The 18,585-nt window shown below is 36.6% G+C and overlaps 1 protein-coding gene across 1 annotated transcript in view; it reads left to right on the top strand.

Moving 5' to 3' along the window:
• PCSK5 (proprotein convertase subtilisin/kexin type 5) overlaps nucleotides 1-18,585 on the top strand; it is a 321,133-nt gene that overhangs the window by 263,079 nt on the left and 39,469 nt on the right. The window contains exons 11-12 of the mRNA XM_049769756.1: nucleotides 14,737-14,854; nucleotides 17,528-17,716. Of these exons, the coding sequence (XP_049625713.1) occupies nucleotides 14,737-14,854; nucleotides 17,528-17,716 (307 nt within the window). The remainder of the gene's footprint in view (nucleotides 1-14,736; nucleotides 14,855-17,527; nucleotides 17,717-18,585) is intronic.

The following is an 18,585-nucleotide window of genomic DNA, read 5'->3' as shown; positions in this document are numbered from 1 at the left end:
GTTGAACCAGAGGTGATATAATGATGGGCTGTGGTGAGGGATGTCATGGGTACTTTGTTAGCAGAGGTGGGCAAGTAACTTTGTACATGAATACCAGAAACTTACATACTTTGTGACCTTTTATCTCAAATATCATATTTTATAAAATAAAATTATAAAAATATTATTAAAGTAATAGGGCCGGAGAGATAGCATGGAGGTAAGGCATTTGCCTTGCATGCAAAAGGACTATGGTTCTAATCCTGGCATCCCATATGGTCCCCCGAGCCTGCCTGGAGCGAATTCTGAGCATAGAGTCAGAAGTAACCCCTGAGCGCTGCCGGGTGTGACCCCAAAACCAAAAAAATAAAATGAAATAAATATTATTAAGGCAATAAAGTTAAAATAATAGTGATGCTTATAGTATTGATGTACATAGAGATTGAGGGATTCAAACTGGATGATGACTCCATAGTGAAAGCAGTAGTGGTCAGGGTATGAGAGAAGACAGAATTGTGCAGAAAGAGACATCTGAGGAAAACAATTCAAAACAAACTCAGAGCATAGTGATCCCAGTCTTAGAATTAGAAGTTCTCATTTTGTTTGAAATATATATTTGAGCCAGTGCTATAATTTGAGAAAGTAAAATAGATAATATTAATAGTTGGTTTCCATTTCTGGACTGATGTCAAGAGGTTTTACTTTATTAACTAATGTGGAAATCTGTTGGTATTTCTATAGCCCTGCAAAATGCCAAGTATATTAGGAATTCACCACTAACGTAGATGAAAGTTCCCTGGCAATGATCATTTTGTATTTTCTTAGTTTGCAACGGTCTATTTCTGACCTTGGTACTGTGACATTCAGTAAAGTTTTCTATCATCTCTTTCCCTTCCTCTAAATGAGGAGAGTTATAGATTTGGTATATATAATCATCTTTGCTTGATTCTTTTTTTTTTTAAAGGAAAGAAAGAAATGCCTTTTGAAATGACTTTTTAATAAACCCAGGGCAAAAGGTGTGATGACAAGATTGCTTTTTAGAAACTGCCAGGCCCGAAATTATACTTGGAGTAGCCTCCACCAATTTCCTTTGGTCGGTCTTTTTGCTGGTTATTGTTGTTCACTATGACCTTCAGAAAGTCACTTAACTTTCTAATACTTGAATTTTTATTATATATAGTTGTATGTCTTTCATGTAACTGTACAAATTCATTAGAAAAGAAGCCAAGTAATGTCATACTACTTGGCTTTTTTGAGTTTCTATAAAACTTATGTAGGTCAAGTGACTTTATTGATGACCTTTGTTAAGTTTTGCATTAATTATTTATCATGGACCTTGAAGTAAACATAGAATTATCTTTAGTCTCAGGAAATTGGAAATCTCAGGAAAATTTTCCCCCTCATTTGGGTCACCCCCAGGGTGCTTGGAGCCACTCCCAGTGATACTCAAAGAGGGGGCTTTGCTCTGCTGGATTTGTAAGCTCCTCATACAAATTAAAAGAGCTCCAGCTCTTTGAGCCATTACCCTGTCTCCTAAAAAGTTGTTATTGAGGGCCAGAGAGATAGCATGGAGGTAAGACATTTGCCTTGCATGCAGAAGGACAATGGTTCAAATCCTGGCATCCCATATTGGTCCCCCGAGCTTGCCTGGAGCGATTTCTGAGAACAGAGCCAGGAGTAACCCCTGAGCACTGCCGGGTGTGACCCAAAAACAAACAAAAAAAGTTGTTATTGAAATTATTTTTTATTATAGAGTATACAGATTTTCAATGTGTCTCATCATAAATCAGTACATACTACATTATATTTTCTGTGTCTTTATAAACTGCATTTGTAAACTGAAAATCTTAATTCTATTCTATACCATTTACCCAGTTTATCCGTGCCACCTAGCCTTTCCTTTCTGGTAACAAGTAATGTGATCTGATCGTATAGTTTGTTTTATTCAGTTTTGTATCTCTAGTCATATGAGTGAAATCATACGGCATTTATCTTTTTCTGACTTCTCTTAGCATGATATCTTTTAGATCCATCACCTTTTCTGATGGCAGAAAAATATCATGTCATGTCTGTCTACCACATCTACTTGGTCCAATTCTTTGTTCATGACCACTTCGATTGTGTTACCATAGCCAGAAGCTAGATTGTATACACTTTTTATATACTGTACAGGATAGTTTTGTCTGGAAACCCTTTGCTTGTTCTGTTATACCCTCAGAAGAAACTTTAGAACCAGGAAGAAACTTTAGAACCAAAACAATGTATCCAGCTTTATACCAGAGTTTAGTATTGTGTATCTTAGAAGCCTAAAACTACCCTTGAATTCCAGTCACTTGTGATTCAAGAATCTGAGTGGACAGTTGTCTTTTTCTTTTCTATTGAATCAAACTGTGATTCTTTTCAAATCGTTATTGTAGTCTCCTTTTTCAATAATCATAAATGATTGAGATGTGTGGGTTCAAATGCATAGTTACTTATTTGTAGCAAGAACATAAGATTCCTGTTTAGGGTGAAGGATTCTTATACAGGACTGACATATGAGAGTGGCAGGAATACAGACATAGGCCATTATCAGAGCTCGAGCCATAGCCTCCTTGATCATCATCAAACAGCCCCAGAGCAGACCAACTACTGTCTTGAGAAAGAGAAGAGCACTTGAATGAAAGGAAGGAAAACAATACTTGAAATGCTTGGGTCACTGAGGGACATGTCAGTTTGAAATCTGGTGCCAACTTTACTGGCAGTCTGTAGCCACCATTTCTCTTCCATCTGGGACAGGGCCTCTTGCCCAGCCTGGCCATGCTCATCTCATGGCACATAAGCACTGCTGCAGCTGGGAAAACTAGCAAGATAGCCAAATGAGCAAAGGACACAAGAAAGGCCATCTCAGACGATCTTGTTTTTGTTTATTTATATTTTTAACTTTCATTTTCAACCTTTTTCATTTTTGCTTTAAAGTACTATTAATTTTGGTTTCTCGTGAACATTATCCCAATACCACACTGACACTTTGAAAGTACAAATTCAGAAAAGAAGGCTTTATCCCTCCAGCCTTCACATTGGTAGTAGTGTCTAAAAGATAAAGCAGCTACAAGGTGGAAAGGGGAACTATAGAAATTTCCCTCGCCTGAATTGAATCTACAATTTTCTAGAACCAGCTCTCTCATGCAGGTACAGTTCACCTGGGTGACAGCTGGGCAGAACCTGCCTGGACATAGCTTCTGTGAATTCAGTGGATACAGTCCCTTCATATCCAGATCCCTTCAAATCTCAATCCACTCTTTGCATGTGTTTACAAAGCTATTTCAAAGCAGTTAAACTTCTGTCACATATCCCAATAATAGCTTCAGTAATATTCAGTAATAGCTTCAGCAGGTTTCATTTTATGATGCTACAGCAGAAGACACGGTATACTATGAGGTTTCTGGACTCAATTTTGAAAGAGACAAAAGAAAGTGTTTGCTGAATGTTTACAAATAGGAAGTTGCCTTCTGCCACTCATGCCACTCTTAGTCAGTGCATACCCAGTAAGCTCCAGTAAGAAAATGGCCTAAGAAAGAGAATAAAATCCTTTTAATAGTCTTTTAATATTGCTTCACATTCAAAAACACCATGGAAAGAAATAAATTTAAAGGTAATTTTACAACAACAAGTGGATCTAAAAGCTATGGACCAGGTGTTAACTTTCTTTCCAAGTCCTACACATATGCTTTCCTGTATGTATGAGTTTAATGAGTTTTCAAAACAGAAGCAGTGCTTAAGCAGTTGTATAAACTTATGCTTATAAAAATAACACTAGGAGGACCAAAAATGGTCCTGTTATTATGTGGCCAGTGTGCTACAAACAGTTGTCACATATGTGGGAAATAAATTTTAAAAATGTTTCTGCCTCTGCTACTTTTTTCTGAATGTTAAGATCAAGTATTTCCTTTGAAAGAAACATTGTTCTAGAGACAAAAGTAGTTTAATATATATATATACATATATACATGTTTATACATATATATTATGAAGAGATTTCAACACAGAGGACGGAATTCCTTTGATTTGGAGTGAATTCATTGACTTTCTGAGATTTACTTTTCTTTTTCAACTGCAATTTGTAAGCAAGCATCTCTTGCTAATAGGGCTTGTGTAAAGATTTTATTAGTTAATATGTATAAAAAGTAAATGTAAGATACTATTTTTACCTTTTTTCTTATAAAGTTTACCTTAGGCACCTTATTTTAGGAAGTACCCTGGTATTTTTTGTTTAGTTGGTTGTTTGGAGGCATAAGGGTCATGACTGCCTACTATATATGTGTGGTCTGATTTCCTTTACTCTCTATGGCCTGTAAGAACCATCCATTTTTTATTAAGTGGACTTTCATTGTAGGGACTCAAAGATTAAATAATAGAGATTTGAATAAAGAAATAAATGCAATGATTATTTTCAGCATTGTAACTGAGCTTGAAAATTTATGTTAACTTAATCACAGCCTGAGTTAGTTATGTCCTAACATTATACATTATGTAATTCCTTAGGCAAAGTCAAAGAAGGAAATATCAAGATTAATCATGTTTGGAGAGTGAGAGTTGATGCACCAGTAAATTAATTAGAAGAAATTTATCTTCTCTTTATATTTTTCTAGATAAGCAAAAATGTGTATGGCATTTTGGAAAAGATAGTGACATGATATACTGTATGACTAGTAGTTTTCAGCCTTTCCTTATACTCATGGGATGAGGGTCTAGTATATTGAAACATACCCACAGAGATTTAGGCCCTATATTAGAGATGTCAGCCTCATTGAACAACAGGACAGATAATATCTTAACTACCTTCACACAGTGGTTTGCTCAGTAAGGTCCCTGAACCATCAATATCAACATCATCCTCTGGAAACTTGATAGATATGCAAATTATGCTCCTTGCTGCAAAATTGCTAATCATTGGAATTGAGATGTCTGTTTGAGTTAATTCTCTGAATGATTTTGATACTTAGAAAAGCTGGGGAAATCTCACACCGACATCATGTGTAAAATGAACCCTTTTGCTCTGCATTTGAATGATGCTATTGTTACCCATCCTTAGCAGAAGTGGAAATGCCTCTAAATCTAGGATTTTCTGTGTAGTTTATGTACAGATTCTCATGTTTGAAAGGTGCTCATGAAAACCTGCTCCCATCAGTCACTTAGCCATTTGCCAGCTCCCAGCTATGTTCATTCTCTTTTTTGTCAATTAGACCTCATCAGATTCTGTATATCCCCTATTTGAAAGGGGAAAATAACCTCCATGTTATTCTCCCTTAGTTCTGTCCTTCCTTATATCACTAAAAATTCCCAACGAGCAGTCTGAATTGGCTGCTTTCTTTCCCCCGACTATTCAGTCTGCGGTTCCCTGCAATCTTCTTGAGACTTTCAGCCATCTCCTGCTTACCAAATCAGAAGCATTCTTACTTGCTTTTCTCTGCAATTTCAGGCTTTTGATTTACCCAGTCCAGATGTCTTTCTTTGATTTTTGATGAAATAAAAATATAAATATAGAAATACATCTCTTCATCTTTATGTTGTTCTTTGACATTAATTCCTTTCACTTCAGTCATTCCCAAAGGTCTGCTTAGAGAGCTTGACTAGAATCTTGTTCTAGTGTGCTCACTCTGGCTCTCTCCCTTTTCTCTTGCTCTCCAGTCCCCTCTTTACCTTCTTTCCTCTTCCATCTTTCACTTTCTTTTAATTCCAAGAATTTTCTTATACATCCTTGATCAAATTACATTTTATCATCTTTTTATAAATAATAGTCTGCATCTTCAACTTTGGCTTTATTCCTTACCAGTCCCGAATCTCTGCACAAAATGGTCCCACTATCACCTAAAACTCAGAACTTTTCAAACAGAATTGTTGATTATTCTTCACAAAACCCCCTCTCTCCCAAACATACCTACATTGTCAGGGAGCTTTGTTTACATAGATGTTTGTCTCTCTCTTCAGTTCCCTCTTTTACATCTTTCTATTGTCCTTTTATATTATGTCCTCATTTCACCATCTTTAGACCTAGTTTATGATATTCCATGTCTATCTCCACCAGAGCAACTAGATTTTTATTTCAGCTATTTAACTACTTAAATCCCATCTACCAGGGCTAATTAGTTATCTGAAATTAAATCCAAGTCTACCTATTCAGGCCACACAGCTTCTTTGAGGAAGTCATCATTCTAAAAGCCCATTTTCAGACTTCCCTACCATACCCCATGAATTCAAATTTTTCTCAAGAATATATGATCCAATTCAAATCTTATTTCTTCTAAGATCTGTAGTCTTCATTAAGAACCTAATTATCTGGGATTTTACAGAATTTTTTTGGTTATTACCACTTGAGTGAAAGCATTGAGTTTTCTGTAAGTATTAGGGAATATTTCTAAGAAATCAAACATGGTACTTGAAGCTTAGGCAGATTAATGTCAGCTTTCTTTCCAATATATGGTAATATTCTTAATTGTTATCATTAGTATTTGTGCTTTACAACCATATTAGTAATGGTCAACAGCTGCCAATCAGATGAGCCATAGATGTCTGGATGGATGAAATAATCATCTTTCCACAAACATTATTCACCGTGTTTTGAAAATATTTTCATTTGAAATAAATATCAACTTTACTTTGTATTGTTTTCTATATGAAAATTTAAGAAAAGGGCAAAAACAATGGAAAATTAAATGAATAATTATTATAAAATAACACATGCATAATCCATAAGATGTAATTTGCTAGTTCTTCAATATGCCAATCTATTAATTTGTTGCTCAATTTATACACAAGAAGATTTGTCTGGAGAGCTAACATATATGGTCAATCCAATTATCAATTAGATTTTACTCAAAGACTCTTGGCCATTTTTTAAACATGTTCTTATTTCTGACAATCTTTATTTTCTAAGAATTGATTCAGTTGTGATCCAAGCATGTATCTCCCTAAGCTGATAAATAGTTTTCCAACCTCCATTTAAAAAGTATTAGTCGATCAATTTAAGTGAATTTTTGGCTTATTCTAACCCATATTGGAAGCAAATTAAAGAGGAGTAGTTTTTAAAAAAGACAAAAATCTGATTTTCTTTTTGGTTACCCTTAAAGGAAAGGAAAAAGGCCGTAGAAAGCAGAGCCTTGCTTTACTATAAATGGAAGTAATCATAGTAAATGTGTATTTACATATGTAGCATGAAATTGTGTGTATATGCAGCCATGCTTAATGACCTGCCTGGTGCACTTTGTGAAGCACATTTCCTATTGTCTCTCTGTAGTAGGGAATCTGTCTCAATACCTTCTTCTGCTGACAACTTTAAAATATAAACAGACCCCCACAGCTATTCAGAAAACAATTCGGGAAACTTTCCATCTTGAAGACCTCAGAAACCATGTTTGGGTCTAGCTGGAATTGCTCTTCTAGCCCAAGATTTTAGAAGCAGCATGGGGGAGAGGAGAATGAGGTAAGGGCTTCAACCTTTTGCACTAGTGAAGGTTGAGGCTTGCAACCCCAGTTCTGATCCTATCTCTCATGGCTTATGTGCCTTTTACACTGAACTATCAAAGGGCACGTATTCAAGAAACATGACAAAGAAAAATAATACAAAAAGGAGGAAAGGGAGCTATCTAAGAGGCACCCTAGCTTTCATCTGTCCCTTATTTTTAGAAATGCCAAGAACAGATTGAAGACCATTACACTCTATATTTTCATCCCTATTGAAATTATAGGTTGTTTGTTGTTGGGTTTTGTTGTTTTTTTTTTTTTTGTCCATTTATTTTTATTTTCAAAGGCACAGCCTGAATGTTTTTACCTGATGGTTTGTGTGCCTGAAACAGCACCAGAGGCTCACTCCTGTTTCAGCCTATTTTGCCTGGTTTGATTAGTAGCTACTAGAAGAGCAGGGCCCTTGGTAGAACCAGTTATTTCAGAGCAGGTGCTTCAGCACTTTGGGGATCAAAGAATCCAAAGGAGTGAGGAAGAATCTCTAACAGCTGTAGGCAGCTCTTTGATCTGAAATTTATTCTTGAGCTTCTGCATCTCCCCTACACACCTAAGATCAAGCAGACCCCCTCAAAACAAAGGTGTGTGTAAACTGCCTTTTATATGGTGGTTTCCTTCTAGACAAATGAGATCTCAGCAGTCTGATGGATGGAGTTGAACAGCTGTCTCGTCTGTCTTCCCTTTTCTCACAGTCTGCCCATGACCATTTCTTTCCCTGTTATCACTGTACCTGCTGAACACTCAGTTTCACCAATGGCGCTAGGGTCACCTCATGGTCACCTCTTGGCCCCAGTGAACTCTTTACAGACCTGTCAATGATTTGACTCAGGGACTCAGTATTGGACCCTAGCCTATTGTCCCTACAACTCAACTTACCTGAATCCTTCCCATTCTTCTGTGCACTCTTTATGACTCTAGGCTTCAGATCAAGTTTCTGAAGTACTTGGTTATATACCATACTCATCCTCTTTCCATTTTCTTCACATCCATTGACATTTTTATCTTTAATGATTCTTTTTAATTTTAGGGCCATTCCAGTAATGTTCAGGGCTTACTCCTGGCTCTGCATTCAGGGATCAACCCTGGCAGGGCTCAAGGGGCCATATGGGATGCTAGGGATCAAACACAGGTTGGTCACATGTAAAGGAAGTGCCCTACCTGTTGTGCTAGCTTTCCAGTCCCTGATTGCTTGCTCTTTTCAGATCTTTTCACACTAAGAACAGTTAGTGCTTCTCATTTCAAGTGATAGTTATTCTCAGTAGCCTCTGTCTGAAACCAATCATTTCCTGTTTCTTGGGCATCCTCACTGTGTTGGATCCATAGCAGTTGCTCCACAGTCCCACAAAGTTATTGGGATAAATTTTCAGTACAATGTGGGGCAATGTTTTGAAGTGGACACTTTCTATTCATCCAATCATAAACTTAATCTAGCGACTGTATTTTCTCTTTTGCTCATTGTATACATCTTAGCAAATCTCTTCAGAACTCAAGATCCCTGTACAGCTTTTAATTACTAAATACCTGATAATTAAACATTAATTAGTGTATGCCACTTAATCAAAATAATGCAGTGCTCTGGGTTCCTCTTGAATGGACTCTTTCCTGGTTTTTGCATGAATGAGGAACTGCATAGGACATGGCTTTTTCAATAATATACTGGACAACTCTAGGAAAACCCGGACATTTAGTCATACAAGCACAAATTGTCTCCTCAATAAAATAAATCAGCTGTCCTTGTTTAGTCAATACCCAGTAATGGAGGGCTGTCACTTGATTGCACTTATTTCAGTTACAGGCAAAATTTAAAGTTTTTTTTATCAACTTTTTTATACATTTTTTGTTGGTGATGGTGGTTTGTCCTATTTTACTAGATGCTGCAAATCATTGTTTGTACATCTGACAGCTGGTAGCAGAAAGGCCTTAGTTAGGGAAGTTCAGAATTTAAAAGGAAAGAAAACTTAAAAAAAAAGTCCTTTATAGAGTACTTTACTAACAGACATTTCAGAGTTTTCATGACTATCTATTCATTGTAATTTTTAAAAGGTACTTTAAATTGCTGAGTTTATTAAGGACAGTTCACAGATTACAGTTTCTTCATCATAGATTTCTGTGCTCAAAAAGTTTTTTGGTTTTTTTTTTTTCTTACCACCGAACTTTCTAGCTTTTCTTTAGAATTGAATTTTTTTTTTGTGTGTGTGTGTTTTTTTTTTTTTTTTTTTTGGGTCACACCCGGCAGTGCTCAGGGGTTACTCCTGGCTCCATGCTCAGAAATTGCTCCTGGCAGGCACGGGGGACCATATGGGACGCTGGGATTCGAACCGATGACCTCTTGCATGAAAGGCGAATGCCTTACCTCCATGCTATCTCTCCAGCCCTAGAATTGAATTTTTTAGGCCTTCCACCTAGTACTGCTTTCAGTCTATGCAATCACTTGTCAGCTTAACAATCAGCTTTTCTCAGCATTTTTTTTTTGTTTCAGAAAATGAAAATATATCTGCTGGAGAACATCATCAATGTTCTTTCCCCCTCTACCCTTTAGATTGATTGATCCAAGCAATCTGTACATTGCTCAAAAACAAACTTATACTGGTATAGAACTATTCTACTTTCCTGGTGGTCATCTGCATAGTCTTGCCAGCCTAAAAAGAAAATTATATTTTTCCAGGTTCCTTATTAAGCTTGTTCGGTATCATTTTACATTGAAATAGATTTAAATTCTGTAATATACCTCAATAATTTTAATAATAACTTCAATAATCTTTAATTACTTCACATACATGCCTTGTTCCTTCAATATCATTCCATTAGTTTTTCATCTTAACTAATGTTAAAATTATGAATGAACTATTTGCCCAACACACTCCAAAATATGAACATTTTATAAACTGATTAAATGCTTGTTCATTGTAGACCTCTAACTCCATGGAATATTGCATTTTATACCATTTGGGCTCTATGATTTAATCATCAGATTTAATCATCATTAAATTATTTTCAGACTCAGAATTCCTCTGAGCTTTGAGAAATACACATAAATAAAACTACTTTGGAGAGGAAATGGTGGTTGTAATTTTTAAAGATGAATGTATGCTCTATTCTTGAATAAATTTTAAGTATTAACAATAACTTATATAAATCAGTAAAAATTCTTATAATTCTTCTGTAGCCCCTTTATGTGAGTAGGAAAGCCAGTAAGCATTCTCTTGTCATAGGTGTCCATTTAATATTCACAAATATTAGGAAGACTTTCCCCTAAACCAGGAGCTTCGCAGGCAGAGGGAAGTTATTTTCTCTCTGTCCATCATAATAGTGGCATGATAGACAAGGAAGATTTGACCAAAATGGTCCATCAACCAATAATATATACAGATAATAATATGTACAATAATAATGTAACAATAATAATAATAAGGTAGCATGGAGGTAAGGCATTTGCCTTTCATGCAGAAGGATGGTGGTTTGAATCCCGGCATCCCATATGGTTCCCCGTGCCTGCCAGGAGCGATTTCTAAGCGTGGAGCCAGGAGTTACCCCTGAGCACTGCCGGGTGTGACACAAAAACCAAAATAAATACATAAGTAATGTACAGATGACTTTAGAATGTGAACTTTTATAAAAAAAAAAATGTTCAGTCATAGCTGAAAAATTGTTTAAATACTTTCAGACTGTCTGTTTCCCCTAAGTGATACCAGTTTTGAAGAAGCCTTTATCTGTTCAACACATACATTAAGTAATTATTTTCCTATTAGCATATACCAGAACTCAAACAAACAACTGCCAATCAGAATACATGAACTTGATATATTGCATGCACCTGTTCCCTACCCAAATTAACTAATAAAAATAAATGAGTTATTTTTTCTTTGACTGCATGCTGTAACTGTAGACATATATGTAATTTTTCAAAAACATATTTAAAATGTAAATAGTTTTAATAAAAATATAGCTCTCACAGTTTTATTTTTGAATATATAAAAAGATTTTTGAGTATATTTTAGAGTACTACCATATTCACAAATTCTATAACCTTTAAAGGCAATATTATTTGCAATGGAACTCTTTTTGGTTTTTTTTGTTTTGTTACGGTTTGGTTTGGTTTTTCGGGTCACACCCATTTGATGCTTAGGGGTTATTCCTGGCTAAAGCGGTCAGAAATTGCCCCTGGCTTGGGGGACCATATGGGACGCTGGAGGATCGAACCACAGTCCTTCCTTGACTAGCGCTTGCAAGGCAGACACCTTACCTCTAGCGCCACCTCACCGGCCCCTACAGTGGAATTCTTAATTCATTTACTTAAATTTATTTTTATATTGATAACCTTTGTTTTTCAGGATATAAATGTTTTTCCTGCAGGAATCCAATGTTACTGTACCACATCTTCCTTACTTCCAGCCCCTATGCCAATATCCCTCCTCAATAGTCCATTTGATCCTTTCAGGCCACGTCCATCCCCCTAACTTAGTAAATTTAAATTTGTAGTCAGAGTTTAAGATTTGTTTTAAATAGATAATACATATTTTCTCCTTTTCTTTCTTTGCTTACCACATATGATTAAGATCATCCAGATCTTTCTCCTGATTAATTTTGCCTAGCATGACCCCATCTCATTTCCAACACTCTTATAAAGGACAAGGCATTGTCTGATCATACCGCAAATAGTGTTCCATTGTGTAGATAGATACTTAGTAGAATTGTTGGATCATAATGTAGATCTTTTAACAATTTTTGGAGAAATCTCCACATTACTGTGTACAGAAACTGAACTTTACATTCCTCACCAAAAGTGAATGAGGGTTCTTTTTTCTCCACATCCCTGCCAGCACTTGTCATTTCTAATCTTTTTAATCAGCATTATGATTTCTATTTTAAAGTACTAAATATCTCTAACAGTCACCCAATGGCTTTTACTGACAGGAACTTATGCCATCATTTGCTATTATTTTGGTGTTGACCTATTAGTCTAATTTAGCTTGTACCTATCAGTCTCTGTTTTTTGTATTTCTACTCTGCATGTTGCGTGAATGGTCATTTTGTCTCTCAGAAATGTAGAAATTAGTTTGGAAAGGGAAACAAACTTATGACCTTCATAAAGATTCAGGATACTGTTCTATTTAGATTACCTGGTTGTTTTAACTGGCCTGAAATACTAGTTGAACTTAACTAGGTGTGTGGATTTATGCCCTAAGGTTTGGGTGACAGTTATTGGGGATGACACAGGGAACATAAACAGATATAGCTGGTCTGAAGCCCAAGCAACCCCAGTTTTGCATTATTTCAACCCTTTGCCTTCAAAAAATACACACTTAATCTTCTCCATCCACTAATGTCAGCTAACTCTTTCATCTTATTTTCCTAAATGGATATAAGAATAATAAGTCATACTAGTTTAAAAATCACATGGTACTAGACTGTTAATTAAAAAGATACTTGGAAACTTATACGCAACTAGGACAGCTGGAATTACATCTTTTGCAGTAATTTTCATTTCTTCGAGGATTGAAAATACTTTTAATTATATCTCCAGAATTTGACTTTCTTAAGCCCAAAGTTTCTTCTGTAGTTTGTGAATACTGTCTCTTCTTTAACTGAAGAGAAGAAATTGCCTCACAGAATATGACTATACAAAAAAATATGACTATACAAAAGTATTAATAGCAGTTACCAGTTTTGGTGATACTATTGATGAATCTGACTATTTTCCAGATGCATTTAATAATTTTTATAATGAACATATACTTTTGATCAAAATCACTTATAAAAACTTGCAGTATATATTTACAAGTTCCTACTATCATGCTGAGTGAAGTAAGTCAGAGGGAGAGAGATAGACACAGAATAGTCTCACTCATCTATGATATTTAAGAAAAATGAAAGCCATTTTTGCAATAATTCTGAGACAAAAGAGAGGAAAGTCCAGCTCACGACATGAAGCTCACCACAAAGAGTGATGAGTGAAGTTAGCGAAATAACTACACTGAGAACTATCATAACAATGTGAATGAATAGGGAAGTAGAAAGCCTGTCTAAAGTACAGGTGGGGGTGGGGTGGGAAGGAAGGAAGAGAGACATTGGTGATAGGAATGTTGCACTGGTGAAGGGGGGTGTTTTCTACATGACTGAAACCCACCTACAATCATATTTGTAACCAAGGTGTTTAAATAAAAATATTAATTTAAAAAAAGTTCCTATATTTGGGACTGGAGAGATAGTACAAGTGATACAGTGCAGCCAACCCTGGTTTTATTCCTGGCACCATATACCAAGAAGTAGCTTCTGAGTACCATCAGGTATTCCTCCTCCTATCCCACGCCCCAAAGAAATCATCCACTTATTCTTACTTCCTTGGAAAGTATCTTTATTGAACTTTTTTCAGTATATTGTGTCTAGCTGAGTATGTAGTAGTTTGATAATTATATAGTTCTTCACATAGAGTTTTTGCACATGCACGAGATATTATTTAATCAACTTGATAATGTTAATGGGCTTTAATTTTCCAAATGTAAGAACATGCTTTTGAGGGGTTTTGTTTTGTTTTGTTGTATCAATGATAGTCAGGTTTTCTCCTATGTCTGCACTTAAGATTTGCTCCTGGCAGGCTGGGGGAACTATATGGGATGTCATCAATTGATTTGCTACTAAATTCTTCCTGTTCCTCAGTTTTCTCATCCATGGCTGATCATAAAAATAACACTAACATCTGAAGTTTGTTGGGTGAATTAAATGTAAAAATATGGTCATAAAGTAGCAGTTTGTAAATGATCGCCATATTACTAGTAATACTCAAGAAAGCATATTTATTTTATTTTATTGTTACAGTTATTCACTTAGTATGTTGTATATTTATTTTGTTTTGCATTGCTACGAGGAAGAAGTGTGGCTCAGTGTTTGGGGGTGCTTGTATTTTCTTTTTTGGGGCCACACTGGGCAATACTCAGGGGTTACTCCTCGCACTGCACCCAGGAATTAATTCTGATGGTGCTCAAAGGACCATATGGGAGCAAGACAAATGCCCTACCTACTGTACTATTGCTCTAACCCCAGGCTCAGTGGTTAAAGTATATTCTTTGTATACATGTGAGACCTGGGTTTGATTGTACACATTGTACCCCTGAAAAAAAAAATCCTGTCATGATTAGGAAGAGTTGTAGGATTCTCCTATATGCCTAGATTCACTCTCAAAGGAAAGTAGAATTTCATTTATTTAATGTAGGTTGCTTCTACCCACAGTGATGATGACCAAACTCTTGTCTTCCTTAGTGAGCCACCTCTATGGATTTGGACTGATGGATGCAGAAGCCATGGTGATGGAGGCAGAGAAGTGGACCACTGTTCCCCAGCAGCATGTGTGTGTGGAGAGCACAGACCGACAAATCAAGTAATGTTCACTGGAAGCATGGCAATGCCTAAAAGAAAACAGACGAGTGTGCATGCTCAAGACAGCCCTTTTTTGTGCATGAAAGCTCAAGCTGTGTCATGTTTCCTGTTGGAATTCTAAAACTAGAATGCCTTCCATTCTGAGTTTTTAAGTTTATACATTATAACCTAAGGATACATAAAAGAGCAGTATCTTTGAAAAGGGGATTTGGGATAAATCTTAAAAGATTGGCATCTTCTGATTTGTTCTCTGCTTGTGTTTCTGATATTAGAGGTATTCTTCAAAAGATGATACTAGATGTTCTAGAATGTTCTAGATGTTCTAGACACTTCATACTTTGTTATTCTCCAAAGAGTCATATGTTTAAATGGACCCCAAACCTCTTCCTATAAAAGCTGCACAGACTAAGTTGTGCTGACAATGTTTAGCATGAAGACCTTCCTGATTACTAAATTAGGATAGGATTCATTTTAGAGTTCCCTGGTACTAGTATTTGACTTTGGGCTTTCTTTTTAAAGAATTGAACCCTCAAAAAAATTAAGACTTTGATTTGTGACAAAAGTAGAATCATTATAATCCTTGAGGCACTTTTTATAAAGCAGAAATAAATGAACATTTGGAATTAGGGGTTTCTTTCGAGGGGCAGTTACTTTTTGCTAGTTTTTAGAAAAGAATGAAAATGAAAAATTAAAGAGGTATAGTCAGCCAGGATTTATTGAGCCATGCTGAGTTCAAGAATCTTCCTCTGTAGTTTATTATTTGGTTGAAATGACTGGAGTGTATGGAGGCCTGGCTTGAATCCTGCATTAAACTGTTCATCTTAAATATGTAGTGGATAACAGACTTGCAACTACATAGTTTTGCACTACATGTTTTCCCAAGCCCCAGCAAGAATGATCCCAACCATAGAGCCAGATGTAAGCTTTAAATGCTGCTAGGTATGACCAAAGAACAAATAATAATAACCATAACAACAAGAAACTTAAAACAACATGAATTTTATTTTCATTTGATAAACAGAAAAATTGGAATCAAAGAAATATTTGTTTATTCATTCACAAAACTTAGTTGCCAACTGAATTCAATTACCAACTGGATTTTTTTCAATGTACTGAATACTGAGCCCTGAGATTTATCTTGGGGATAGGATGGCTATAAGGAAAGCTTTCTGACCTTGTAGAGCTTAAAGTCTAGTGCAGGGGTCTCAAACTCAATTTACCTGCGGGCCACAGGAGGCAAAGTCAGGGTGATCCTTGAGTGCAAAGTCAGTAGTAAGCCTTGAACATTGGGGGGTGTGACCCAAACAACTAAAACAAAATAAAACAAAAAAAGATTCCTCTAGGACAGGGCCACAAAATGTTGTACGGAGGGCCGCAAACAGCCCACGGGCCAGGAGTTTAAGACCCCTGGTCTAGTGGAAACATACATATATACGTATATAGTAAGTAGATGATTGCAAGTTATAATAAATGTTGGAAATATACCAGTGGAGTATAAAAGTATAATTTTATTATATATCAAGTATAAAAGTAAATTAGTTGAATATAATTTTCTCATGATTCAGTGGTCCTCGCAAATAATAAATTTTTTGTAGTTTCTTAGTAATGCCAAGAATATATAACCAGGTATCTTGACTATCACAAGTCACATCCCCAACCCACAGGGGAAAAAAAAGTAATTGGCCATGGAGTAATAAGCCATTTGAAAAACAGGATATATACACACATACACAATATATATTTTTCCTGTTTTAATTTTCATATGACTTGCTCCACATTACCTGTATGCAAAGCAGCTGCAGTGGAAACTCAAAATTATCTCAGAACTTGAATTGATGTCAGTGTGTCTAGACCCTAGAATTCAATGGAGATCATGACCCAGGAGAAAACTAGAGTAAGAAAAGAACATATAGGTGAAAAAAAAAACAGTTCCCTTGGAATCTAAAACTAGGAAACAGAAGACTAGAATTTGAATGATCAAAATGTTTCTTTCCCCTTAGTAGTTAAACAATAGTTTTCCATAGATTTTCCATTGATCTATGCAAGATCTGTGTCTGCTGAATATTTACCTAGAATTTCAAATCATAACCATTCATTCAGTCTGACTAAATAAAGCAGCCCTGGGGGTTGTCTCCAACAGTCTTCACTTTAACAAAATGATACCAATGTATTCTCAAATTTGGGTTGGAGTAATAGAATAGTGGAATAGTAGGTGGGGCATTTTCCTTGCTCAGGATCAGCTGGGCTTCTATAGTTCCTTGGGTACCACCAAGAGTAAATCCTGAGCACCATAAGGTGTGGCTCCAAACAGCTAAAGTCTGAAGCAAAACTATGTAGTTGCAAGTCTGATATCCATTCCATATTTAAGATGAACACATTAATGCGCATGCATAGTGCATTAATGCAGGGTCTCATCCTTGAATATGATTTAATGATCACCAATTCCAGTGCTGGTGTTAGCATGTTAATTAAAGAACCTTTATTGTCCCTTTTCTGCTATTTATCTTCTTTGTGCTATTTAACAAGTGTTCATCCTCTAACTGATCTAGATCAGCAGGAGAGCACCGTGTTCTTTAGTAGAGTGTGATGCCAACTTGCATTACATTGTGTACTGTCACTGGCCTACTTCCTCATCCTCAGGGCCAAGTTCTCTCTCTCTCTCACTCTGTTGCAGAACAATTCGCCCAAACAGTGCTGTTCGCTCCATCTACAAAGCTTCTGGCTGCTCCAGTAACCCCAACCGTCATGTGAACTACTTAGAGCATGTGGTTGTACGCATAACCATCACCCACCCTCGAAGGGGAGATCTGGCCATCTACCTGACCTCACCTTCTGGAACCAGGTCCCAGCTTTTGGCCAACAGGTACAGTGAAGGCCTCTGCCCTCAGCAGAGAACAAATACCCAGCAAATACTCAATCAGAAAAGTTTGATTCTGACATCATCTTCTGATGTATGTTTGTTCTCCAACTCTAACAAATTCCAGCCAAGTCTGGTTCACTTCTGAACAATTGGCTATTATGAGAGGTTCCTGTAGTCCCCTCCTAGCATTGCTAGCGTTCTTAGAACTCAGAGAAACTTTGTTATGTGATCACAGTTCATTATACTGTAATATAACTCAAGGGAAGAGGAAGAAAAATATAACTCAGGGCAGATGCAAGAGATATCTAGGCTAATTAGGGTCAGAGGTATCACTCTTTGAAAGTAAGGACAAACATGAAGGGAATTTGTCATCAGATGCTTATGCAGAAGGGAGATGTCTTACAAATTTCTTACACAGTTTGGATCTAAAAAGCAAAAGCCTAGAAGACTTTTTCCTCCAAGATAAACGTTAAGTGGAGCTAGAGTGGTAGCACAGTGGTAGGGTGGTAGCCTTGCACGCAACTGACCCAGGACGACTGGGCTTTGATCCCAGTGTCCCATATGGCTTCCGAAGCCAGGAGTGATTTCTGAGTGCAGAGCCAGTAGTTACCCCTGAGCGCCACCTAGTGTGGCCCAAAAATAAAAAAAAATTAAAAAAAAAAAAAAAAGACAAACTGAACATTAATTATGTGGAGCAAATATCTCATCAGGGGCTGGAGCAGTGGTCAAGCGGTAAGTAAGGTGTCTGTCTGCCTTGCATGCACTAGCCTAGGACAAACTGCTATTCAATCCCCCAGCATCCCATATGGCTCCCCAAGCCAGGAGCGATTTCTGAGCGCATAGCCAGGAGTAGCACCTGAGCATCACTGGTT

The sequence above is a fragment of the Suncus etruscus genome, chromosome 3, assembly GCF_024139225.1.
Source record: "Suncus etruscus isolate mSunEtr1 chromosome 3, mSunEtr1.pri.cur, whole genome shotgun sequence".
NCBI classification, from domain to species: Eukaryota; Metazoa; Chordata; class Mammalia; order Eulipotyphla; family Soricidae; genus Suncus; species Suncus etruscus.
The sequence above is the reverse complement of the archived record's forward strand: the minus strand, read 5'-3'. Positions and strand labels throughout refer to the sequence as shown.